The 26,604-nt window shown below is 40.5% G+C and overlaps 1 protein-coding gene across 1 annotated transcript in view; it reads left to right on the forward strand.

Annotated features, from left to right (window-relative positions):
• ptprn2 (protein tyrosine phosphatase receptor type N2) overlaps nucleotides 1-26,604 on the forward strand; it is a 176,059-nt gene that overhangs the window by 84,232 nt on the left and 65,223 nt on the right. Inside the window, exon 11 of the mRNA XM_033638751.2 lies at nucleotides 26,203-26,267. Within this exon, the coding sequence (XP_033494642.2) occupies nucleotides 26,203-26,267 (65 nt within the window). The remainder of the gene's footprint in view (nucleotides 1-26,202; nucleotides 26,268-26,604) is intronic.

A 26,604-nucleotide genomic window follows, 5' to 3' on the forward strand; every position in this document is an offset into this window, starting at 1 on the left:
TGAGGACGTGCTGCAGCAGCACAGAGGAGGAGAAACTTTCCACCGTAAAGCCTTGAAATAACATTATCTTCTCCCTTCTGCTTGGAAATGGTGAAATTACAGCTCATAGCAGCTTAATATGAAAAAGTCTGGCTTTGTTTGATATTTAGCATTGGCAAAAAAAAATGTTGCTGCACATATCCGATCCGTTCTAAGCACTGTTAGCTTGTTTATTATATCACATGGATGCCACTGTCACACTGAATGTCCCGTTGAGCCCTGTCCAAACTTTAAAACTTTGTATGGAACAAAAAACAAAGAATCATCCAATATTGGTATTAAATGGCCAAATCTGATTTGACTGACATAACTCTGAGTTGGGTACAGCACTTCTCCATACCACGTCATTGCTGTAGATGGGTTTACATTGCAGTTGGTTGAAAGCCCAGTGCATCTCATACAGATGCTAAAGGGCAGGAATTAGATGCTGATGGCCACTGACCACTGACCATGCTGTCACATTTGACGCCCTGAAAATAAGAACAAAATTGTACACATAGTAGTTTTAGGTGTTATAGTGCCTTTTTAAAACTCTGTTGAAATTTCACATTTCCCTGGTGTTTCTCAGTGTGTGACACAGCAAATTAAGTCACATTTAGAAATGAGTAAGCTGCCATTCAAGATTGATCGGCGACCCTAAAGAACACTGAAGATGTATCATAGTAATTATCATAGTAATTTAGTGCGACGGGACAAGTTGATTAAATCTTTATGATGACATTTTTCTATGAGAGATACAACAAAGGATTATTTTCAATATAGATCATTGTGATTGTTTTCTCAATTATTCCATTCATTTCTTAGTTTCTGAAATAACAGGAATCAGTGAAAAATGACCGTCGCAATTTCCTAAAGCTCAAGGTAATGTCATCAAACACTCCAGAACTAAAGATATTTAGTTTGCTATCAAACGACATATAAGGAAAGCAGAAAATCGTCGCAACTGCAAGACTGAAACAATCAACGATCAACTATCAGCTCCACACTACGACCTCTCTCCGTCTTTTCTAAACCAGCTGTAAAATATTCAAAACAGAATCAAGAGTGACTCATCTACTGTAGCAAATGCTCTTTATAATGAGTTTAAAGATAAACACTGAAGAGATATATGTTGTTTTTCTGTTGAATATGGCTGTTAATGGACTTGCGTGTATCAAAGAGGCGGCAGATGACACTTAAAGTGCTTGAAACCACAAAGGGTTGGAACAAAACAAAGCGAGACGGCCATACATTTGCGGCACGACGTAGCCTTTCCAGGTGTGTGTTTGTGTATTTTCTACAGTATATCACTCTCTGAGCTCATGAGCATGTGTTTGTATGTGTGTGTTTTTTTCTCTTAATGGTACATCCGCACTAAATTGGCCTCTGAATGCAGTGCGCTCTGTCAGTGGTTTTGTGAGCTACAAGTGTAGAGAAACAAAGAGAGCCAGGGAGCTTCAAAGCGGGCGGGTGACATTTCGGGCTTTCCATCTTCAAAGCACTATTTGCTTTTGTAGTTCCTCTTTGAGAATAATTATATATTTTTTTCCTAAAGGATTACAGCTGTCTGAAAACATAGTGTAGAATTTGAGGGCCATTTCGTAACAAGGATACAGTATGAGCTGTCATTATTTTGAAATGCATTTATGCTACTATTATTTGCTATAATGCAAAATTTAATGCAACTTTTTTATGAAGCATATATCACAGTGTTATTCCTTACTGGCGGCTATTGGCAGTGAATTGATCGTTGATCCCATAGAGCCACCCGGTGAGTGTCTCCAGATGGGTGAGACATGAAATCCACCCTGTCCCCTCATTTTCATTCACCTCTCTTCCTCTTGTCTCTTTCTTCCACCCCCCTCATCCAAGTGCCTCTCTATAATTCATGTCCAGGTGCAGCACCAGCTTTCTTTGGCACGGGGCTTGAAAGAAAAAAAGACAGATGTTCAATTTTCACTTCCTTTGTGCATCTCTCTATATCTGTTTGTGTGCTCGTGGATCACTTTTGCCCCCTTTTTACCTGTAATGCAGCAAAAGCAGTGATTAAGGCGAGCCACAGCCATGACTAACCACTGGCTCCGTCCTTCATGTGGATTTAGATGTTGTGGTCTGCATGTAGTCAGAAAGACGTTTGTTGTTGCCTTTGAGTTTGTGCACCACCTTATACTTGAAACGGTGTGGATGTAAAGAAACATTTATCCACAACTGGCAGAAAAAAATCTGTAATGTCCAACTCTGTTGTGTTTTTCTCTTGATGTCGACTGTAACGAGCTGCTGTTTCAGACATTGTGAGAAGCATGACTGCCAAGACATGCATGCGGCACAGCTGTATTTATATGCAGCTTCTGTGCATCTTGTCATACAAAACACATGAACCCCCCTACTGACTGCAAAGCTGTGGGAGTGACTGAACTCTGCAGGTGGATATCTATATTGCAAAGTGACATCTACAGTATAAAGCATTGCTGTGGCCTGGTGAGTTCCAGATTTCAACATTACCTTTACCATAATCAGGTGAGACATGTATGACTGTAAATCATAAAAGTAATTTTCTCTGGATAGTTGTTGAAGTTGATTTTCTTGGTACCGCTTTTCAGAGTTTCCGTGGTCATGGAAAATCTGGGAAAGTCAAGAATTTTCACATTTTCCAGGTTTGGAATAATCATTGAATGGAATGACATGTCGTTGCTCTAATATGCGTCAATGCATGGCAGTGTTTTGTTTACCATCACGTACGTTTCTTAATTTTCTCCCCACGTTCCCTCTCTCCCCTCATGTATGGCAACTAACTGAATGAGGTTTGAATTTGTTAAAAAAATGTTGGGCAAGTAGGACAAGAAAAAAATTTATTATGGGTCCTTGAAAAGTCATCGAAAAGTTTTGAAATTTTGTCAATAGAAATGTGTGAGAAACTTAATTTTAGTTAGCATTTATAAGCAGTTTGCTGCATATCTGGTCACAACAAAGGTGGAACAATTTGAGGAAAATACTTTTATCAGTGAGATTGTTAAAAGGTTCTGTATGTTACTTTTTACATGTATTCTTCTTCTTCTTTTTTTTCTTAATTGTCAATGATGATCAGGTTGTAGCGTAATTTAAAAACTGACTTTCCGCGACTTTCCCTGTTGCCCTCAACAGCCTGTGGACTGATTTTTATTTTTTATGAAAAAGACTCGGAATGACTTGTCCACAAAAATCCAATGGATGTCACGTTATGTGTGTTCCCAAGTGCCTTGCCTCTCTTTGGCTCCGGCACAGCGCTAACAGTGTGCAACAGTGGCTAATCATAAGTGCTAATATCGTAGGCAAGTCCAGTTGCCTACGATATTAGCACTTACGATTACCATGACCTGGATGACTGAGAGTCTTCACCGACAACAGTAACTAACGTTAGCTTAGAAGTGCAGTCTACTAACGTCCTTTTGCGGTGGTTTTGCCTCTTTTATTTTATTGTTTTGTGTGTCTTTGTAGTTGTTAAAAAAGGAAAAAGCTGCACACTGGATGAAGCTCCCAACTGAGTTTAAATAAAAATAAAAAATGAGGATTTACCACATGACAAGGTAACGTTTCGAGCCTTTGCGGCTCTTCATCAGACAATGGATGTGCGCCCTTCTGAATTTTTTCTACTGATTTTTAAAAAAAATTTTCTACTGCCTTTGTAGTTGTTATGCATGTTTTTGTGCTTTGTGTCTCGTTGCAATAATTTTGTTTGTGGTCATTTGGGTCTCTTTGACATTGTTTGCTCATCATTGTAGTTATTTCATGTCTCTTTGCAGTTCCTTTGCATCACTTTGTGGTAATTTTGAGTCTCTTCCTGGTCGATACATGTTAACTTGAATGACACGTTACAGGTGAAGACCATCCTTGGGCCTGTGCCTGGTAGCCTGCTCACTAATCCATCCATTGCTACTGTCAGTGAATAACTGGCACCCACCACAACACAGAGTCCACACATGCTCCGTTTCTATTATACATGTTGCAGCTAAGGCCCTGAGACTGACCTTCAGTTAGGGCTCCTCCACTAAATTAAGCCTCTGTGCACTGTTTTTTACATTGTTGGAGCTCAGTTGTCAAATTCTGTGAAACTGAAACCACACTGCGCTGAATATACACAATTACAGATTTTTACTTTTACAGACATTGTGTTGTATCAGAGATTATTGTCTTGCAATGTTACAAGTATTGCCGAATCGCTGTATCATGATAACATCGTTACTGTGGGCAACTTATTGTCATAGTATTGTATCATGAGTTACTTGGTGATTCCCAGTCCTAGTGAGCAAGAACAGGATGCTGACTGCAGTTCACTTAATGGCCAACAATGTCATTAATAACAAGAATTATCTGAAAGTTGCACCGAGACATCATTCAACAACTAAAACACTACATAAAAGTCACAGTTTTTCTGCATTGGCAGCAAACATTGAACCAAAGTGTCTAAAACGGATGTAATTCCCACGAAAAATAGTAGAAAATTAAAAATATTTGTTAAACGCGCTCAGTGTTCCATCATGATCTCACTATTCATGCTGTTTCTCACATTGTACAAAAGAGTAAAGGAAGTTAAAGCGTTGAGTGAACATGTTAAGAGGAACTTACAACACTTAAAGAAAATAAAATAACAGCGGTTGCAACTTTTCACACCTCCTCACACAGGTTGTGTTTCAGTGCGGCAGGCAATAATGAAGTGTTTACATTCGGAGGCACATATTATGGCAGCTTTCTCAGTGCTAAATGGATTCAACATGTTTCTTTTTTTTTTTTGGTTATGACATTTTTTTAAAGCCGCTGTTTAAAGTTCCTCATCAATCCAGCGCTGCTTAACAAACCCTGCTTCATTTTCAGAGGCACAATATCCACAATGTTTTGCTTTGGGCAGTAACATGCCTATATTATGTTTTAAATTATTATTTTTATATTATAAGCATTAAAACCTGCAGTAATGGATTCACCTCATTGTAATTTCAGATTTCAAGAAACAGGGAGTAATCATCTCTCCAATATACAAATGATTCCTGTTGGGCACATTTCCTTATTTCCCACATTAGGACCCTGGCTGTACGATCCAGGCTGCGAGTGTGTGTCCTCATACTGTACTGTGCATGTGTGGGTGTGTACGTGTGTGTGTGGGTGTGTATGTGTGTGAAATGAGTACCACAGGGATGCATTTCAAAATAGGTCGTTGCTAATCCCCCTTAAAAATGAACATTCCCCTGCCGTGCACCCATCTGAAAGAGAAAGAAAGTACAGAAGGAAGAAAGAAAGAAAAGACAATGAATTATGGATAAGTTTTAAGAGGGATATTGCTCCCTGGCCTCCTCACTGTTTTTCATTTCTTTCCTCCTCCCCTCCCTCCCCCGGTCTCTCTCTTTCTCTCTGTGTCCTCTGCCTCCTCTTAAATCGATACGGGCTGACTGTCATGGGTCAGTGGCCTGTATGCATCAGGCTGGACTGCAACAGAGGAGCACTGTGTCTCCCAGGGCTCTCTGTGGAGGTGATAACTCGTTCCTATCTCAAACCACTCTTTAAGGCTTTCAATTTAACTCCAATATCCACCTCAGATTGACTTGGGATGACACAAAGGAAAGGAATATATATATGATCATCATTTCTCCAGGAAGGAAGTGACAATTGCCTAAATACCTGCAGCCATATCTTTGCATAGGTTCATCAGATTAAAGTAGGTTTGGCCTGAGGGTATTGTGGATTATTTTGTACAAAGATGTATTTAATTGACCCTTTGTAAACCCTGCTCTGTTTACCAGTAGTTAGCTTGCTAGTTAAGCTAATTTTAGCTTCATGAGTTGGTTGAAAACAGCCTCCAGCTGACTTTTTTTAATACTTCAGTTCACTTAAATAGGCAGTAAATGGCTCCATATAAAGGACTGCTTTGGGATTTAGATCCAGTAGGACCCAACAAAGATCTTGCAGATGCAGAAGGTATTAACTTGCAGCGATCAAAGAATAATCTGCGAGTCCCAGGATTTGCTTAAAATGTTGATGGAGGCTTGCTAGCAAATCATAACCAAGTTAGTTAAACTTGTTTTACATTAAAGGCCCTGCTGTAGCCTCTTCGTCACTACTTTTGCGACTGCAAAACGATGGCTAAATTGTCTTTGAGCGCCACAACCCCATGAAATGACTTGTTTTCTAAAGTCTGGAAGAGCTGCAAAATTAAATTATTTAATTCACATTCAAGTTGTCATAGGGCTAAACCAGAATTGGCCACCACAGCCCGCGGACATTGCAGAAATCGATGTGCATGCTCTGCCCATTCTATAAAACATATAAGAAGTAATAATAAAAACTATTTCTTGAACATTTTTTACCTTAAAACATGACACCAATTGTGATAAACCTTTGCATTTTTTGTAGTTAGGGGTCCAAGAAATACATGTGTTTGTTAATATTATGGTCTCAGTCGCTGGTTTCATGTCTTTTTCCAATATTGCATGTTTATTTTGTAAATTATGTACCCATTCAGAGTAAAATAGACGATGAAGCAGGGTATGCTTTAGGGTGTGGTGACCTTGACAAGTCGCAACCTCAGTGGTGTCCTCGGGTTCTCAGTCAGCTCCACCCTCTTGCCCAAATATGGTCACTTCTGGCTCCAAAAACCAAGATGGCGATGGCTAAAATACCAAATTCGAGGCTTCAACACAGTAGACCACAAACCAATGGGTAACATCAGAGTGGCTATGTCCATTATTTTCATACAGTCAATGATGATATCATGCTATCAACATGAAGCTAAAGCTACATGTTTATAGCAAACGCATCCTCATCTGTTGCTTTTTTGTTTGGATTTTTAAACAATATGTAAAGAGAAAAAAGGCTTTCAGGATGAGTACTAGCCGATTTCTTTAGCAAAAATCCTATTTCCTTATACCGTAACAGGGCGTCTGCGGGTCCTTAAAAAGTCTATGAATGGGGCGACCTCTAGCTCACCTGGTAGCGTGTGCCTATGCATTTAGGCCAAGTCCTTAGCAGCAGCTCAGGTTTAATTCCAACCCATGGCCCTTTGCTCTGTGTCATCCCCCCTCCTTCTCTCACCTCTGCTGTCTAAAATGTTTTAAATACAATTTTATAGATATCAAGCAGTAAAAGTCAATAAATAGTCCTAAATTTTAATTTCTGAGGTCTTAATTGCCAAAAATGCATCTAGTTTCATTTTTCATTATTTTTTTTACATTTTTTTTCCTAGATGGGTGCATATTTCTTGAAATCTACCATTGAACCTAATACTGTCTTTTTACTTTATACTCGCACTTACCTGTTTGCAAAATGTAGATTAACCTAACTCACTCCATCAACCATATTCCTACACAAGACCTATTGCTGCACAGGACCACATATATACGACTAACCTTTACACTTACCAGCAGTGCTTGAATAAGAAAAAGGTCATTTGTAAAAACATCAGTCTTGAGTTATCACTAAAAGGTCTTAAAAAGCATTAAATGTATGTTTCTAATAGCCGTATACACCCTGTGTAACTGCACTAGGTTACAGCCGTAGGTGCAAAGCCAGCTAACTGGACATGCTAGCATTTGCTGCTTATGTGAGAACAGGCAAACTCACCGTTTAATTAATTCCTCATGCTTCTACACTTGTGTTTTTTGGTTTTGGAGAGGATTAAAAAAAGAATCCACCATCCAAACTCTTCACTGATTATCTCTTTTACTACAGCCCCACGCACAGCGCTCCACCATGCAGAGAAATCCTGAGCGTGACAAAAATCTGTGTAAAACCAGAAACAAAGCGGCTATACTTCCTAAGTGGCCTGCAATCTTTTCTTGAGAATATGAGCAATCCTATTGTTATTTCAAATCAGACTGCCGTTTGTGTGCATCGCAGTGGTGTGCGTGTGTCTAGCCACAGGCTTCCTCACACTCCAAGTCCAATTACCTGTGTTAAGGCCACATCTGAGACGGGGGATTACAACATATTATTCTAGCACAAACAACAGTCTCTCTGCCCACCAACCTGCAGGCAGCCAGACACAGGCAACCGAGGAAGGTGTGAGAGGTGTTACATTAGCACCTGGATGTGCGAACGGCAGACTAGTGACCTTTTACCAGTGACTGATACACTAACTGGAAAACTTGTTCGCCTCCTGTGGATTCTTCCTCTGTCCTCAACTCCTTTCGATATCTTTCCGCCCCTGCCTCTCACTTATTTTTCTTCTTTTTCGTGTCTTTCTTTGTCTGATGTTCTGTATTTTTTTTTCTAAATTGCGCTTTCATTTCATCCTCCATTTTCTTTGCTGTATCTATTGAGGCGCTCTCTACAGAACCATAGCCTGTCTCAATTTTTCTCTCTCTTCTTGACAGTTGATACTTTTACCAGAGGATGTTAGTCAAGATGTCGCCTCTTTCTCTTGACTTGTTGTCACCATTTGAAATTTTCTTGTGATGCAAAATACTCTGTTGAACCTCCTCGAGGCACCCCAGAAAGGCCCCGAAAATACATCCCCCGCACTGCAACACCTTTGCTAACAGTGATGTGTCACAAAAAGCCGTAATGTCACATCCCTATATTTTATTTGTTTTATTAGCACATTTTTGTCTTCTCCCTTGTAACATGTAGCAGCTCACCATGCCTGTACAAATTGCTGTGCCTCCGTCAGACACACAACTTCCTTCAAGTCACCTGCCAGGGGCTCTAATTAGACTGATAAGCAGTGCAACTGGAATCAGCTCTTCCTGGTAATCAGCCCCACGGAGCCCAGACAGACAGCTAAATGAGGAGGAGATGAGCCATGCAGCCCAACAGGTGTCCTTAAAAAGACAGGGAGGTGTGCTTATACAGTCTTGTCTTTCCCCTCTCTAACTACTCGAGTTCAGTCTCGGGAGAGTTTTGAACATATAAAGAGATTCTGCAGTTATTTAGGAAATGAATGCTGAAAAAAAAAACAGTATGTCGGCGCTTCTGTGGTGTATAGATTTAATCATCATGCTGTGACTGTGAATCGCTGCCTCACTTTTAAAGGGAATTGTTTGAGAAACTCTGCAGTAAGATGATTGATTCAGAGAGGGGGGAGGGGGTTATACAATAGCAAACACACTAGTCAAACTGTGTATTTTGATTTTTGAATTGCATCCCATCCTGAATACATTTCTTGCTTTTTCTCTTTGCAGTCGCAGCTGCTCTGCCTTAGACGTATAATAATGATGATCACATTTTGTCCTGAAGCAAAATAGTAATAAAAAAAAAAGCGCCCAGTGACACATCAGGCGGGCTGAATACAAAATGATATCAGGACTAATAAAATCTCAGAAGGGAAATGTCATATTTGTCATTTTGACACCTGCGTGAGACTGTTGTGTTACACTTTAATTTTACACCCACCACTCCCAGCTGTACACAGGAAGGCAACACGGCGAGATTAACACTGCGATCTGAGGAGCAGCCAGGATGCTTCACAGAGACGGAGACAGGAAGGCAGATAGGACGGAGCTCTGGGTTACTTTATCCACTCACTGAGCAAAGATGTCCACTGCGCTGTAGATGTGCTCCGAGGGATTGACTTAAAGGCCGCTGACAGCAAATGTGTTCGCTTTGACATTAAACCTCCTCTAGCTGAAAGCATCTTGAATACCTCATTGGAGGAAAAAAAAAAAAAAGAGCCTTGGAAATTTGATTTAGATGCTCAGGCAGTGCATTAGTTGGAGCTGGAAGGCTGAAATTGTTTGAAAAGGGACAAAACAGAAGCTTTGTAATCAATGCATCTTTCGAGTGTGTTTTATACTGTTGTTTTGATGAGTTTATGCTCTGTCAGGAGCACATTAGCAGCTCAGCACATTGCGGCTCTAATTTAGGAACCATTTTGGATCGTGGTAGAAAATGGTGGCATCTTTTACTGAGTCGTTCTGTCATCATTTATCCAATTAGAGTGCAGTCCTTTATCTTGAAATAAGAGAACAAAATACACAAAAAAATGTCATTTCAAATGGAGCTGAAGCAATTAGTCCATTGATTGATAAAAATTAATTAGCTGCTATTTAGGATTTGATGTCTGTTAATTGTTGAGTTCTATTTGAAGCTAAAATGCCAAATGTAAAAATGTTCCTTCTCTTGAGTGATAGTAAAGTGGATAGTTGTGGGGTTTGGATTGATAGTTGGACAAAACAAGTAATTTGAATCGGTCACTGTGGTGTTTGTGATGGCATTTATCACTAGTTTCTGACATTTTATAGACAAAATTATTAATTGATTGACAGACAGTTGACAGTGAAAATGATTGATCATTGTAGCCCTGGCTTAATGACAGTTGTGGCAGACTGTTTGTAAATGTAGTTTTTTTCCAGAAATTCATCAGGACAACAGACATGACGATGTTTGATAAACAATGAGCTACTGATGAACCACTTAACATTAAATATTCCTGATTTGGGGGTATTTTACCTGTATTACATAGGTCAGAGTGGAGATACATTATGGTATGTACTGCACATTATTACCAGCACAATGCCTTTGTAGATCATTTTCAAGAGAAAGATAGCTAAAATACAGCCCAGTCTCTAGGAGAAAATGTTGACATTGTATGTTTCTGCAAGCAATAGATACATTACACTTTGCATGTATCATGTCAGTGTTTCTAAAGCAACCCACCTCCACCCCAGCTCCTCCTTTTCATGCTGTGTCTGACTTATCAATGTCATTTCTGTTTGTCATTGATGCTGCTCTGTTCTGTTCCCGGGGGTCTTTGGTGCTGCTCTCCCTGCCTTAGGCTTTCCATGTAGGTGCATGGAAGGGCAGGGACGTTTGCTCTCTCTGCCTCAGGCTTTACACGTAGGCGAGTGGAAGGGCAGAGAGGTGTGCTTTTTTTGCCTTAAAACTCTCCATGTAGACACATGAAAGGGCAGAGGTGTGCTTTCTCCACCTTAGGCCTTCCATGTAGGCGTGTGAAAGAGGCGTTCTGTGTAGGCCTGATGAAAGACAGAGAGGCCCCAGAACAGAGCCATACCGCCAAATATAATACTGCAAATGGAAATAAAGTTTTCTTTGACTGAATTGTTCCTGGCTGAACTGGGTATTTAAGCTAAAACATAATTTTTCCTAACCATAACTGAGTAGTTTTTGTGCCACGTAATTACACATTAACTACAGTGTTGTAGAAACGCAAAGAAACATTACGTTTAACGTACCCACTACATAAAAATGTACAAATGTTACATAACCATGGTTTGCAGAAATGTACAATGGCAACATTTATTCTGGCAATTGGGTTGCTAAATTAACATGCAGTCAACAATTATTCCTCATGACATGGAGACATTAATACTTCACAAAAAAAAAATAAAAAATGACAGGTTACAGTGAAAGACGTAAGCGCTGGTTGGCTCTGATGGCTGGTCCAACAGGTGCTCTTTGGCCTTTGGCAAGATCTCAGCAATCTCAAATTAATGCAGACGACCATATTGGAAAAAAAAATCATCCCACTCCATCGTCAGGTGAAATAATCTTATATATAAAGGCAATCCAACAGACCAATGCCTATCGACTCTAGGTCTTCATCACGGTCAAATAAATATGGTGTTAGCCAAGAAATCAGACTAAATCTGGTCAAAACAGTTAAACTACCTGTATTTATCTGAAATATTCTTCTTCTGTTGTGTTTTTTGGTACATAGATAAAGCCTATCATAGGATGTTTTATGTAGATATCAAGTCTATTGAAATTACCGGCTGTTATTGCGGTCTGCTCCTCTTACTTGGAATAACCTTCAAAAAGATTTGAAACTACGTGAGCGAGGCTTTCTTCCTGACTTTAAAGCTTTCATAAGTAGAGTGATAAATGAGTCGGTTGGGTCTTGTCATTGTGTGTAGGTGTTCTAATATTTTTACATATTACTCTGTATCTTTTATGTTTTTATTGTGCAGTTGTTTGGCTGTAACTTTTTTGTGTGCTGCTGTCTTGGCAGAAGTAGTTTTTGTATGATTCATTATAAAAGCTGGATTGTTTGTGGATTAGCATGTTACAGTTGGTTGCATTTATGGGATCTGGGTGTTATTTATATACAACTGATTTCTTAGCATTACCCAAGTTTGGTTATTTTAGGTGGTTGAATGTTGAATGGTGTTGAAGTGTAGCTTCCTGGTTCAACCTAAAAATATCTGTTAAGCAGCAGTTGTCAGAGGCGGTAACATTGGCTTTATGTGTATCTAACTGCAGTCCCTTCCTTTGGTTAAACAGCTGCAGATAATGTTACAGTGGATTCATCATGGTAACAATTTAATGTGTCATGGTCATAATTATCTTTGGTCACAAACGCAAATCTGTGTCCTTGGGCCAAACGTATGCTGCATGTGTAGATGTTCTGCGTTATCTATAGATTGTTTGATGATGGATCCTGTTTTCAGATCAAATCCACTTGATTACTGTCAGGGCCCACGCCACCCCCTGCTCCTGCTTACTTCACCCCATCTCTCATCCCCTCTCTCATATTCCTGACTTGAGTGATGGCGTTTGTGATTCCTAATGACAGTCGGAACAAATCTGCGGTAATGAGGTCACATTGGTTTCTTTTCTTTTTTTTTTCTTTCTCTGAAATCACCCTTCACAGCTCCGTACAATCAACCTGTTCCTGAGACTCAGACTGGTTTTGGATCTGAGCTCCAGTGAACCAACGTGAAACAGATCAATTCCTTCCTCAGGAAGACCCCCCTGCAGCCAAAATGGACACCCAGTCCTTCTGAGCATGTCCGCTTTTTTCTCCAATATCCAAGACTTATTATCTCTTGACTCACTGGAGCTCATATCCTGGCCTCATGTTAATGCTGCGTGCTATGTTTCCAAACTCTGCCTCATGACAGCTTTAGCATATTTATTGATTTATTTAGGTTTTCTAGTGCGTTTATTTGCGGACTTCTTAGTGGTCTCATCTATGATAATGCATTTATCTATAACAGAAGAGGTGTGCGTGCATGCTTGCATGAGCACTCACATCCACGTAATGATGTGTGTTTCTCCTGGCTTGAGCAGGATGTCTGCGCCAACACATCATTACGATTCGCTCGAGCCATTAGCTTGTGGAGAGCGAATTGTGGATGAAAAGCACAACCACGCAACCGTATATATATATATATATGTGTGTGTGTGTGTGTGTGTGTGTCTATGAATATGTACAGTATGTGTACTTGTGGGTGTGCAGTGTGCCCTCCTGTGCGTCAGTGTGCATACTCAGTATGTGTGTGCTCAGTGATGTGGTTAGTAATGTGGAGACCTGCAGGAGATGGTCCGTGGAGAGAGCCTGCAGGATAATTGCTGCCACAGTGACAGGTAGGGCTGCCTCTGTCAGAGTTCCCTCAGTGGGGAAGCAGTGGAGGAGTGTGTGTGTGTGTGTGTGTGTGTGTGTGTGTGTGTGTGTGCGTGCAGCTCTGCTTCGCCATCCCTTCCTCCAATAAGCATTTCCCCAGTAGGCTCCCTTCAGACGGTGGCAGGCTTCCAGATGTTTTCATCTTGTATCACACACACATCCAGGGAAAGAAATGAAGCCTCTTTTAGAGAGAGTATCAATCTTAAATCATTTGGATATAAATTTTACCCAAGTAAAGAGAGGATGTTTTTCATCTAGCTTTAGAGTATCATGTAGTTTCTCACATGGAGTACATTTTAGTTGCAAAGTGCTGCATACTGTGGAAGACTCTGGATGTGGATGCATAAAGACTTGTTGAAGTTTCCCTGAAGACTGCAGTAAATGTTTTTTTTATGCAATATCTTATTGACAACAAAGCTGCCAGCTTGTGTTGTTGCAAAAGGTCATCCAAAGAGCCAGCAGCATGGCTCCGCAGCATGCCGGACTTCTGATGACCATGATTGTTTCAGATGTGCATTGTTCACCTCATCACTCACTGTTATCTTCAAACCTATCTGTTCTTTGTGAGCGATTGTCAGTCGTGATTTACGTTGCGTATGTCACACATCTGCAGATTGTCATCTCTGAAAGGGAGTGTAAACGATGTAAACGTGTCCCAGTGAGAATGCAGAGTGACATCCGTGGGGTTTCTCCCACATCTGGAGGTGCCTGCCATCCAAGTCATTTGCCGGTGCTGCTTCTGCAGTCTGTGAGTCTCCTGCAGTCCGTGAAGAATTGGTGTCAGTGCCTATCAAAGGCAAAATGCCTATTCTACACAGAGTGTCAGAGCAGCCACAATCTATTAATCAAGCAGGCGGCAAAGAAACAGATATTATGTGTGTGCGTGGCTGTTTGCGTGTCTGAACTTGTGTGTGTGTCTGCACATGTGCAGCAGAGGCAACGACTCATCCAGGTGTATTATTCAGCCATCTTTGAAAGGGGCCTCTAATAAGGGAGGATGCAATTATAAATGTGTCATGTGGGCTCTGTTTGAAAGAGGAAGGTGCCTGTAATGTGTTTGATACCGGAGGCCGCGGCAGGGTCTGTAGCGGACACAAGGCGCATTCTGATTGCATGACTACAGCCATTACAGGAGCTGAAACCAGGCTTCATCTCCTATCCTCTTTTTCCACTCTGATGTCTTTTAACATCGTCTATATTGTGTCAACCAGGAAACAGGTTTTGGCATCTTAGAGGAAACATTTTGCTTTTGTGATACGCAGTATTTTCAGTTTCAGTTCAGCTCAGTGTATTCTGTTAGATAGTGAAGGTTTGTGGTGTGTTGATTTAGGCTGAATAACAGCAGTTGGTTTGTTTGGGAGCACTGTTGGCTTATCCACAGGAAACGATCGATCAGGGTGAATAAACAGTGAGCCAGCCAGGAACCCCTGCTGCTAACAGCATGGCTCTACCATGTGACAGACATGCTGGTATATGATTGGCACTGCTGATTGGACATTAGAGCCTAATGATGTCATAGCTTTCATCATGTTGGGTAAACTGATAGAGAGAATATGGTTTATTTTCTATTGAGTTGGATTATTTCGTTTGATGTAGCTCCGTATTTACATTTAAGGCACTAACTTTAACTGTTATATTAAATTAATGTTAATTATATTAGATTTCTTGATTATCATTATTATAAGCCACCAGGGTTAATGAGCCATGGTGATGTTGCAAGATATATTAATCAGTGCTAAAATGATTAGACAATCTATAGGAGATTAATGAGCTACATTTAACTAATTATTTAATCTTTTAATTAACCAAAAATGCTATTCTGTGCTGTGTGATTGTGAATTGAACTAGGGCTGTACCTAACAATTATTTTCACTGTTGATTACACTGACAATTATTTTCTCAAATAATAGATTGTTTGGTTTCAAGTGTCAGAAAAAAATGAAAAATGGTTATCACGATTTTCCAAAAATAACCTGAACATATTTGAATTGCAAAATTCTAAGAATATAGAGTTTTCTGTTGTAGAAGACTAAGAAAACTAACAACCATTACATTTTTAAAAAAATCAGTAATCAAAGTAGTTGCAGATTTATTTTATGTTGATCAGCTAATCGATTCAGTTTTAACATGAATGCTTGATTTCCGACTGTTAATCCGACAAAACTATCAATTTTAGATCATCACTGTCATAGGGCTGGGCGATATGGCCTAAAAAAAAAAAAACCTCCAATTTTTCACAACAAATCCGATTCATCGACGTTTCAACATTATTTTTTCCCTCCCGATACCAATTCCAATAGTTTAACTGGTGTATCAGCTGATACTGAGTAGCTATTCATTACCATTGCATTTTAAAAAATTTAACAGATACGATCATTGTTGTATGCCATGGCTCAGGTTAAATGGCAAAACATGAACAAATACATACTGTACAGAGAATGAATAGCACTTTCTTTAATAATGCAATTTCACATTTTGCTAACAGCTAACATTACACATATTTACCAGAAATCACCTCTTCTTAAAATAAATTCTTCTTTGCTGCTCTAAAACAGTCGTTGCCAGTGGCTGTGCAGCAAAACCTGCTACATAGGCTACTGTTTTTAAGCTATGAAGAAGAATTGTGGAAAATAGCCATTCTATCTGTGTGTAAATACCCAACTGAATTATGCCAGTCAAATCAGATTTGGCTGTTCACAACAAATATTCAACTATTCGTTCCTTTATTTCCATATAGAGTTTAATCCCTTTTCCACTGCACAAACAAACCCACTAACACCTGCCAACATCTGGATTTTTAATGTAATGGTAAAGGTTACAATCAGCATTCCCAGCTAGGTCAAATGTCTCCACAGTAGTCACGGGTATTTGTCGGCTCATGCTTTGATCGGTATTGATGGAAACACAACACCTAGGTGAACGTGCCAATTTTGGTCCAGATGCAATGACACGCCACCACAAAATACCATCCATCTCCTCCCAAGCAGCGTTCAAACATTGATCCAAATTAGTCGTCACAAAGATTGAAAAAGAGTCTAAATAGATACGAGGTATATAAAAAGAAGTAACCACCATAAAGTTTTCACAGGCCTCCATGCTGCTTTTTACTGTTTACTAACCTGTTTTTTGTGATACACCAAAACAAAAACAAACGAAACAAAAAACACACCCGCACACAGAAAGGCATGCTTGTCGGCCACAAAGCTGTGTACGCAGCCCTGGTCTACTGTCAACATGTTAAAACAAACCTGTGTACACACGCTAATTTTGGTGGAAAAGGGGTATTTAGTTTGAAAGTTTGAATGGAGTTCGGTGGGACATTCAGTGTGACAGTAACATTCACGAAAAATAGTTAACAAGCTAACTGCGCTAACGATGGAGCGTGAGTGTGCAACAACATTTGCTGCCGAGCTGTAAATTCGTCACTTATAAGCAGAAGCTAGAAGATACCATTATTTCGGAGTCTGATCAGGCAAAGTCTCCATTCTTCTGGGCAGCTGCCTCCATGTGCGCAGCTGCCTGTAACGAAGAGCATCAGCAAAGTGAAGAGCACACACTCTGCAGCAAAATCTTGGGACCAAGACATCCCTAAAGGTACACTTCACACTGACGGTGAAAAACCAAACCGAAACAAGACAGACAAACAAACAAAAAACCACTGCTGCAGTCTCAGTCACCTGAGGGGTCTCCAACTGATTATTCAAATGTGTTGACTTTTAGCGGGCAGCCCTAGAAACTACTTTAAAGTTTATTAAAAAATCACTAGTATCGTTCGGTGCATAGACTTGTGCACTTGCCAAAACCCAATCTAGCATTTTAAGCAGTATCAAAAGGCATTTCTAGTGTCTGTATTAGAAGTTATCCATAAATAAAAAAACAATATGTCAATTAAAAGCATCTCCACCCTTATGCACCTCCTTTGATTTAATATTGTTGACTCGTACTTGATGGCTTAATTGTAACATGATTAGATATTAGCACTTAATGATTCCAATGGATGGAGGCGCCAAATTTTAAAGTATCCTGTTTTTACCTTTGCACACTTTTATTCTCCTCCGGCTCAGCTCCACCTTGTCCCTCTGTTTTATTTGTAGGTTCTCTCAGAGGTGCAGCTCCTTTGATTTGGTGTCTTGATTTATATAAGCCAAGGAGCAGAATAACAATTGATACACATGAACAGGAAGAGACAGAGAAGAGAGTGGGTGTGTGTGCTTGCGCTTAGATAGTACTATATATTAAGTTATTTACAGGATGTTTATCCTTACCATAAAAAAACAACAGCTCATGTGAAAGTCATTTTATATTAACCTGTTCATGTCTCCTGTAGAATATCCTCTGTATATACTGGAAATGAAAAAAAAAAAGGTAGATGAACAAATAAGCCTTATAAAAGTGACAACAATATCCGTGAACTGATTTACATTTTGATAAGTATCAGCGTGCGGAAGTCAGATGTAAAGGGGTCATATACGTGTTATATATCATACATGTAATGAATATGGTGCTGCTCGGAAGTCAGCGCCGTGGTTCTTCATACTCCGAAGTATGAAAGGGATATTATTGTTTTTGTTTCCCGCCCAGGATTTTGACTGAAAAATGGGTTGCCGTGCATCTTATCTGTCAGGGGGATCAGGTGCATCTCCCTCTCTTTTCCTCTTCTTCCCTCCCCCCTTCTCCTCCTCCTCCTCCTCTCTCCACTCTGATAGGTAGAGACAGCCATCATATGTGCAAGGGGAAAGTGATGGGCGGAATGGCAGCTTTAATATCGGAGCGATTGCCTGCTGATAAGGCTAACGGCTGTGGAGAGGCGTGAGCGTCAGCCCTCCTCCGCAATAAACACTTTCATTTTGTTTGGTTGGAGTGACGGATGGAGAGATGGAAGTGGTGAATAGACGACCTGAGGAGCAGGAAAGGGAGGGGGGAGATAGATGGAATGGATGTGGATGTTATTCAATATTAACAGATCAATCAGAGGGTGGTGAAATATGCATTTTGTCAACTATATACCCCCATTTGGCCAAAGAGGCAACATTACGATCATGTGACAGCGCTGGCTGCTGTGCCGTGTTGAAATACAAAATACTTACAGCCTACAGTTGGTGATTTGTCTCCCCATGCTGAATTTATATTGCTTCTAACAATAACAACCCTGTCGTATATCAGAAAAATGAATATATATATTCATGACTTTAAGCTCTGATGACTTCATGATAATCATTTCTGAATTGCTATTAGAATCTATGATGAGGAGTGCACAATTGCTTCAGTTTGCAGCATATGGCGGAGAAAAGCAACATTTTAATCAAATTATATCTCGCCACAAGATAATTTGTGTTGAGCGCATATGCTACAGAGCAATTTAAAGGTCACATAAAATCAAGTTTAAATGTGCGCTTGTGTTTTTTTTCTTTTTTAGGATTTTCAGTCATTAGTGCGTGTGTGTCAAGGAAAGGCAGCAATGTTTTGAATCATTCTTTAGATTGATGATTGAAATGGCCTTTTCCTCTTCTTCCACTTCAACAAGTTCTTGATGAGTTTTTGAAGTATTCTTCAGCTCCCCTTTTCACCTGGCTGGATTTGCTGGTGCTTAACAGAGGCACTCTATGCACTTCTAATATTTGATAACACAAGTGTAATTTTGAAAAAGAAAAATGCTCTTTGGCAGCAGTCACAGTTCCAGCTGAAATCATTGAGAAGTATTTTACGTGTTGGTTATAAATGTACTATATATAGAGCATCGCTGCATGTAAATGGGGCTACTATAATCATCTTATTTATAAAATATACTACACAGGATTTTCCTAAAACACAATCTATAAAATCATACCAAAGTAATCCTTCAAAATCATCATTTCTGGCCCACAAAGGTCTTTATGGGTTAGCTAACGTTAACCTCTGCAAAACACACCCAGAGTTAGGTGGGCACTAGCTATCAGTGCTGCTCATTCAGCGGGTGTGGAAACACTGGGCCAACCCTCCGGTCGCTCCCCAGGTAACCTTGGTGCGTAAGCAGCTTCATTTTAGAATTGTTAACTATGTTAGCACCACTAGCCATGGCGGCACTGCTGATGGCGCTAACAATGCTAACAGAGCTAATGGCTAAAGGGGGTGTGCGGCTTAATATTTAGAATAGAATGTCGTTTATTTGTCATTGTCACATGTACAAAGAAATTAAATTAAGCCTCTTACTCACTGGGGTTCCCTGGGGAGAGACCAGAGGGCTGGTCTTATGTTTCCACAGCCGCCAAATAAGCGGTGCCGCTAGTTAGCTCCCACCTGACCCGATGGGTGTGTAACTAGTCAAAAATATTTCAGCGATTAATCAATAACGGTTAACCACTGACACCCTAATGCCTATAAAGTTGTAACCAGTGGTTCCCAACATTCTGAACCGCAAGTGACTTGCAAATATGTCACTATATTTTTAAGTACGATGAATGTTCAATACTGAGCTTTTACTTTGAGGTGCCGTTTCCTGCTGTAGCGAGAAGGACTAATGGACAGCTACTTGACAAAGATAGCAAACTACCTTGACGACATGGCCAATCACAAGTATGATGCTGAACATGTTGAACTGTGTGGACCATGAAGTGATGACTAAGGAGAAATATGGACTCCGTGACTGGACCAGTTGGGAACCACTGGTTGTAACCATTATGATTTCAGTCCTTGTTGGTTTGGAGACACCTGATGATACTGGTGATAACAGTAACTGTGGTTGTTTAAAGAAGACACTCCTTGAGCAGCTACTTCGTCAGAAAAACAGAGGAGCAAGTGGTGTATTTGTTTATAGTGCAGCCAAACAAACTCATGTTATGTTAATAAAGAAGTTAGCTGATTTCATGGTGAACAAAAGTGCAGGTAGTTTTCCACATGACAGCAACAGGCCACAGTAGAGGTTGTTACTGTGCTGAGAAGTTTGTGGTGAACTCTTCTAACAGCTCACCCTGTCTGCTCCTTCTTGTTCTATTACTCACTCGAAAAGATTGAAAATGATCTGCCGACAAAACATGCACAAAATGGCCGATGTCTTGTTTTGTAGACACAATTTTTATGAGTGATCGTGGTCAATGCTAACCTCTCTGACAAAGATATTGATTTTCCTGTTTCACAATTTCACCAAGTCTTAGTTCAGTACAAAGGAGCAGCAGTAGGAAATGTTCAGTTTGCAGTGGCAGTAACTTAAAACAGCTCTGACATTGTGTAATGAGAGTTAACAGTAAACAGTGAGGCTGGTATCAATGAGATTAAATTAAAAACAGAAACACTGGATTACATACTGCTGCATTGTTTCCTGTGGATCCCTTGTGTGTAGGTAGGCAATCTGAATCCAGTATGTTAATGGCGGACTCTGCCACTAACAATAAAAACAACTCTATAGAGAGGTAATTATAGGATGTAAATTTATTTAATGGCCTCTGCTGAAAAAATGAAGACCATAAATAGTATCAAAGATGGGTTTTTATTTCATGAAAATCTTAAGGACTGTAACTTTAATAGTTTATTCTGGAATTTCAACAGCTGCCTTGTCTTACAGAGTGATTACCAGTATTTTACAAATAGAAGTCCTTTTAATTATGTTGTTTTTAATTGAACACGGGCAAGTTCCAATTGTATTGTACACAAGTGACACCAGCTTAAGACATTTATACACAAAATAGTAATCACCCACACTTACTGAATTTGTATTAAATGGCCCCAGGTCATCAGGCAATACTCTATTTTAATTTCTCTAATAAAACTGTAGCACGTGTCTATAGTTTCAATTGAAAGCACATGAAAATGGAGCACATTTTAACACACATGAAAAAGCCTTTTGGCTTTACTGTTCTTTTGTTGCCTGCTGAACATCAGATGATATGGCTCAATATGACTCGGAAACCGAAAAGATTAAATGAGCAGCAGGGATCAGATCTCGATATTAGAGATCAGACTAGATAGACTCAGACAATGCCTATTAAAATGGCTGGAGGAGCCTCTCTGAAATGAGACCTGACATCTCTTTTCCACAGTCTGTCAGGAGTATTTGGTGGCTAATTTGAAGCTTACAAAATCTGTGCGAGTGTCTGTGAGAAAAAGAGAAAGAGAGTGAGCTCCAGTGGGAGGTTAATATAAGGGGTGACCAAAAAGAGATGCTGTAGGCTGTTATCTGTACAGTGACAGAACAAGCAATCCATTGGCTGGATTCTCACTGCAGCCGAAATCCATCCAGTTAGCGGCTAATGAGCCCAGCAAGTACATTGTATTTACATTTAAAGTGGCTGTTGTGGGACCGTCCTTTCCCACAGGTTGATTGGAGAGTGCTCAGCTTTGATTCACAAGTAAATACTGACCTTCAGGCTTCTTTGGTTTCACCATAAGACGGTTAATGTCAGCTTGTCAGTCAAAACCTGAGCTGCAGCCACTTTGACGTGCATGTGTGTTGATTCCAGGCTAATCTTTCATAGTTTGACTCATGATGTGTTGCGACCCTGGAGGGGTCCTCATTAGGACCAAAACGTTGTGTGACCTTTTAGCGGCTTCACCTCCCCCCACCACCTACGCCCTCACCCAGCTGGGCCCAATTACCTCGCTCATTACCCCCCTCCTAAATAGCACCAGAACCGTGCAGGTACTGTAGCTATCTACGGAAAGGCAATATGGCTGTGACTAAATACAGGGGTGGTAACATGAAATGAAAATTAGTTGAGACATGTCAGTTGAAGACTTTTCTCCTCTCACCAAGGGCAGACGATTTTCTTTTTCTTTTTTTTTTCTTCGTCTGTCTACTTCTTTTATGTGGCACTCTAATTTAGACTTTGAATGTATATTTGACCTTTCCAGCTCTCTCGCCGCCTTCTTTATTCTCCTTTTAGCCATCCTTCAGAAACCTTTGGCTGACACCTAAAATATAAGATGTCCCCTTTGCTGCCATGTTGATGAGATGATAGGATGATCAATGTTTGCAGGATCCTTAATAACCAGAAAGAGAAAAGGGGAGAGAGGAAGAGTGAGGGAGATGGATGATTATCCTAAAAGTAGCGTGCTTAATTAGATGGAATGCTGCATACATTGTGGACTGAGTGGAATCATTGGGATAGATTAAAATACTAATTAAACAGGCCCTTGCCGAATTTGGAGTGTGAGGTGGGGTTCAGCTCTTCAGGGTCATTTGCATAGCCTTCATCTGGGGAAATGGGATTTAAAGGACCTGCTCTCTTTCTCTTCCTCTCTTTAACTCTCACTTTTTTCCTTTTCCCCATTACCAATCACATTCACATGCTAACAAACTCAATTAAAATTATGCTCCATTTTTTTTCGTTGCACTCTATAATTTGGCATAATCTATTAAGGCCCCTTTGATTTTGTTTTTCAATATAAATGTCTCCATCAAAGTGAGGAAGGGGTGTTAAGCACAGGAAAAAAGTCGGTGAAATGTGTGATCTTGAACGATGGATATTTAACATTGCCTCACTTTGGTTTGATTTGCATAAGAATATCCTTTGTGAACAAAGCTTTGGAAATAGCGTGCCATATTTGATTAGATCAATAGATCTGAGGATCAAGCTCGGGTGGTGTATTAATTACTGCAAGAACAAAGGCAGGAGCTCAAGTTATTGTGTGCTGTGAATCTACAAGCACTTCATCTGCTTTCTGCTAGTTTTCAGTAGGTCTGACTCAACATGTGTGAGGATAACAGATTTTTATTGATTGACTTTTGTTTGCATTTTATATTTTAACCATAGCTCTGTGGATGAAAATATCTGTCTGTCCACCACTTTGGTTCAGACACACAAGTGGCAAAAACTGCAGTTCCTCTAATGGCCACGTGAGGCTGGCTCCACAAGGGAGTCAATCCACATAGACACCTATGTTTAAATGCAACCCGGTCTCATTCTGAAGTTCTCGAATACCAGCGCTTGGGCAGGGAACTAAGTGTTAGACACTGACAAAAAAACTGTCCTTTCATGTTGGCACGAGTCAAGCTCCATCACTGTGCAATGGCACTTGATGGCATCATGGAGAAAAGTCCAGATAAGGCGTGTGGGAGCAGTGGTGGATGGTGGATGGATGTTTGGTAAACTGTTCCACGGTGCTGTCTCATTGTTGCAGTATGTGAAGTTGTAAGCTGTGTCTTCAATAAAGTACCCGCAAAGGCTGTAAGACCGACCTCGAGTCATAGAGACCTTTTTCAACAACAATCACCAACTTTCACCTGGGAGGCCTATGTTTCCCGTATGCACGTGAAAGCCAAACCCTGTTATTTTTTTCTAAACCTAACCATGTGCTTTTGTTGCCTAAATCCAATCATGTGCATTTGTTGTTGAAGGAAAAAAACAATTCGCAGTGTTGTACAGATGTAGTGCTTTTATTTTGAAAGAGACTTGTATGCAACCCAGAGTCCTGCACGGGTCCAGTTTTCAAGATCCGCCCCGACCCGACCCGGGGACATACAAACCCGCACCTGAACCGCAAACCCGCACATCAGGCCAATTAGTACCGCAACCCGGTCCAACCCATTGAAACACGACCCGCAGCCCAACCCGTAACCCAGATTTAAAGTAATCATTTTGGGTCATATTGGCTGAATATTGAACAGCATATCGCCACAGTTACGGTGCCAGTAAGTAAACAACGACCTGAATGAAGCAGCTCTCACAATAAAAACCTGACTTCAGCTCCATCATCAACCCTCTGTGTTCTTCTCCCATACAAGTGTAAAAGCACTCGTTTGTTACGTTTAATGCTTTTAAACTTTTAATTTATGTAAAGGAACTTTACATGTGTAATAATAGACTTACTTTCTGTCCAGAGCGACGTTCAGCAGTTACGAGCCGTCACGTGTTTTTAGAATCCATCGAGGAGAGAAGTAATCCATCAGGGAAACACTTTAGAAACATTATATAAGTGATAGTTGTTCGTTTTATCCACTTATTTCTCAAATACCTAAATAATTATTTACTGTTTTGGAAGCGGCGCTTGTTAGACGGTGGCAGCCATGTTGATTCTGTCATCCAGTCACAAATTGTGTTATTAGATGGGGAAACGCCTGTGAACAGCTGAACCAATGACCGTTGCGAAATAGTGGAGGCGATCCTCAGAGAGTAAATAATGACCAAGATAGTTATCTGTAGTTTACCGAACTAATGACTGATGTGTTTATCTAAAACCCGCGATCCGACCCGCATGTTATTTTTTCCACCCAGATCCGAACCCGGGAAAATTTTTTTTTTTAAAAACCACCCGCAAATCAGCTGTTTTTGCGGGTACCCGACCCAGTGCAGGACTCTGATGCAAACTGTACATTTCTGTGAAAACCGAAGTGTATTTTGAAAAGACGCAATGCGTGTAACAGGCTGATGTTGACACAGCATCCCAGAATGTCAACAATAGACGCACCCAGGCTACTTTGCACATCATATGTTGATGTGAAAAGGCCACAACCAAGCCATGATATGTGATGAGGACGGAGCGAGAATGTATTGTAAAATGCCCCACTTTACAGCAGAAATAAACATATTCACACCCTGGTACAAAAAACAGTTTTGGTCTCTTTAGCTCATTTTCCTATTTATGACAACTGTATGGGAGGGGTTAATTTTTATATAACTCACCTGTTTAAATATTATATAGACGTAAAGTTGCACATAATTAAGGGAACGGCAGCTTTGAGTGACAGACTGTCTGTTAGGCATCGCTTCAGCTAACTGGTCACATCCGCCCTTCGATTATCCACAGCTCCACCTTCTCGTCCAAATATGGTCAATTCTGGCTTCAAAAATCTAAGATGGTGACTGCCAAATGCCAAACTCGAGTCTTCAAAACAGGAGTCCATGAACCGACGGTGGCTATGTCCATTATTTTTTCACACTCTATGGCCCAGACTGAAAATCTCAACAACTATTAGATATATTGCTGTGACATTTTGCACTGACATTCATGGTTTCCTGAGGATGAAACCCAATGATTTCCATGATCTCCTGACTTTTCCTCGAGCAACACTATGAGGTTTTGTGTGAAATGTCTCAGCAGCTATTGGAGGCATTGCTATAAAATGTGGATCAGTGTTTCCCTCAGGATGAATTTCAATAACCTTGGTGATCCCTGAACTATGGTGAATCGACTTGGGCTTGTATAGCGCATTTCTAGTATGCCGACCACTCAAAACCCTTTCACACTACAGAGTCACATTCACACACTGGTGGCCGAGGCTACCTTACAAGGTGCCACCTGCTACTCACTTTGAACATATTCACATAGCATTTTCACAACCATTGGGAGCCATTTGAGGTTCAGTATCTTGCCCAAGGATTCTTCAACATGGGGATTGGACCACCAATCTTCCGATTAAGAGACGCTCTATCTCCTCAGCCACCCCCTATATGAACAGTAAATCAAACCCACAGTTGTTAAGCCTTTGTGTCAACCATAAATCCATCCTAAACACATGTTTAGCATTGTCATTATGACCATGTTAACGTGTTGGCAATAACATTTAGCTCAAAGCACCACTGTGCCTAAGTACAGCTTTGCAGAGGCACAGAGACCTTTACCTATTATAACCCTTCTAACCACAAAACATATTATTTCTCCAAGTGCCACCACAGACTCCTGTTAGCTGGAGAACTGCCTGCCGTCTTACCCTGAAGAATGTTTTCTCTGCTTGATGAAGATTTTCTGTGAATGTGTGTGTGTGTGTGTGTGTGTGTGTGGGCAGGTCATTTTCTATGACCAGTTTGACATCTGACTCATGCTGTTACATCCATTTCATCATTCTCAGTTTCACTGACCACTTGTTTTGCCTCAGGAACTGAAAAATCTGCTACTTTGTCATCCACTGCTCATACTCAACACCTCCTCTGCTTTTGTCTCCCGTGCAGTCCAACAGAAGCAGCAGCTGGAGAAGGAGACAGGCCTGAAGATAGTGGAGGCCGGAGTTAGTGATGTAAGTTACACTCACTAAAAATATCCATTGTTCAGCTCTGTGTGTAGAGAAAGAAACAGAAGAGTGGGTGTGCTTGTGATTGTGTGCGTTTTCTGTGTTTGGACTCATGGTACAGGAATAACTCTGTGATTCCAACTTGTCTTGGCATCCAGATCACACCTGCAGCTTCAGTTGTGCAGCCAAACACTAATCTGCAGCAGCAATGAATTCCAAACACACATCCTTTTAAGTATGCTGCTTTGATTACCATCCCCCGTGTTCATTTCCTTTAGGTTTTCTAAGAGCTGTTGTCACCATGGCAAAATAAAACACAACAAGACAAAAGCCTCACGCGTTT

This window comes from Epinephelus lanceolatus, chromosome 20 (assembly GCF_041903045.1).
Source record: "Epinephelus lanceolatus isolate andai-2023 chromosome 20, ASM4190304v1, whole genome shotgun sequence".
Classification (NCBI taxonomy): Eukaryota; Metazoa; Chordata; class Actinopteri; order Perciformes; family Serranidae; genus Epinephelus; species Epinephelus lanceolatus.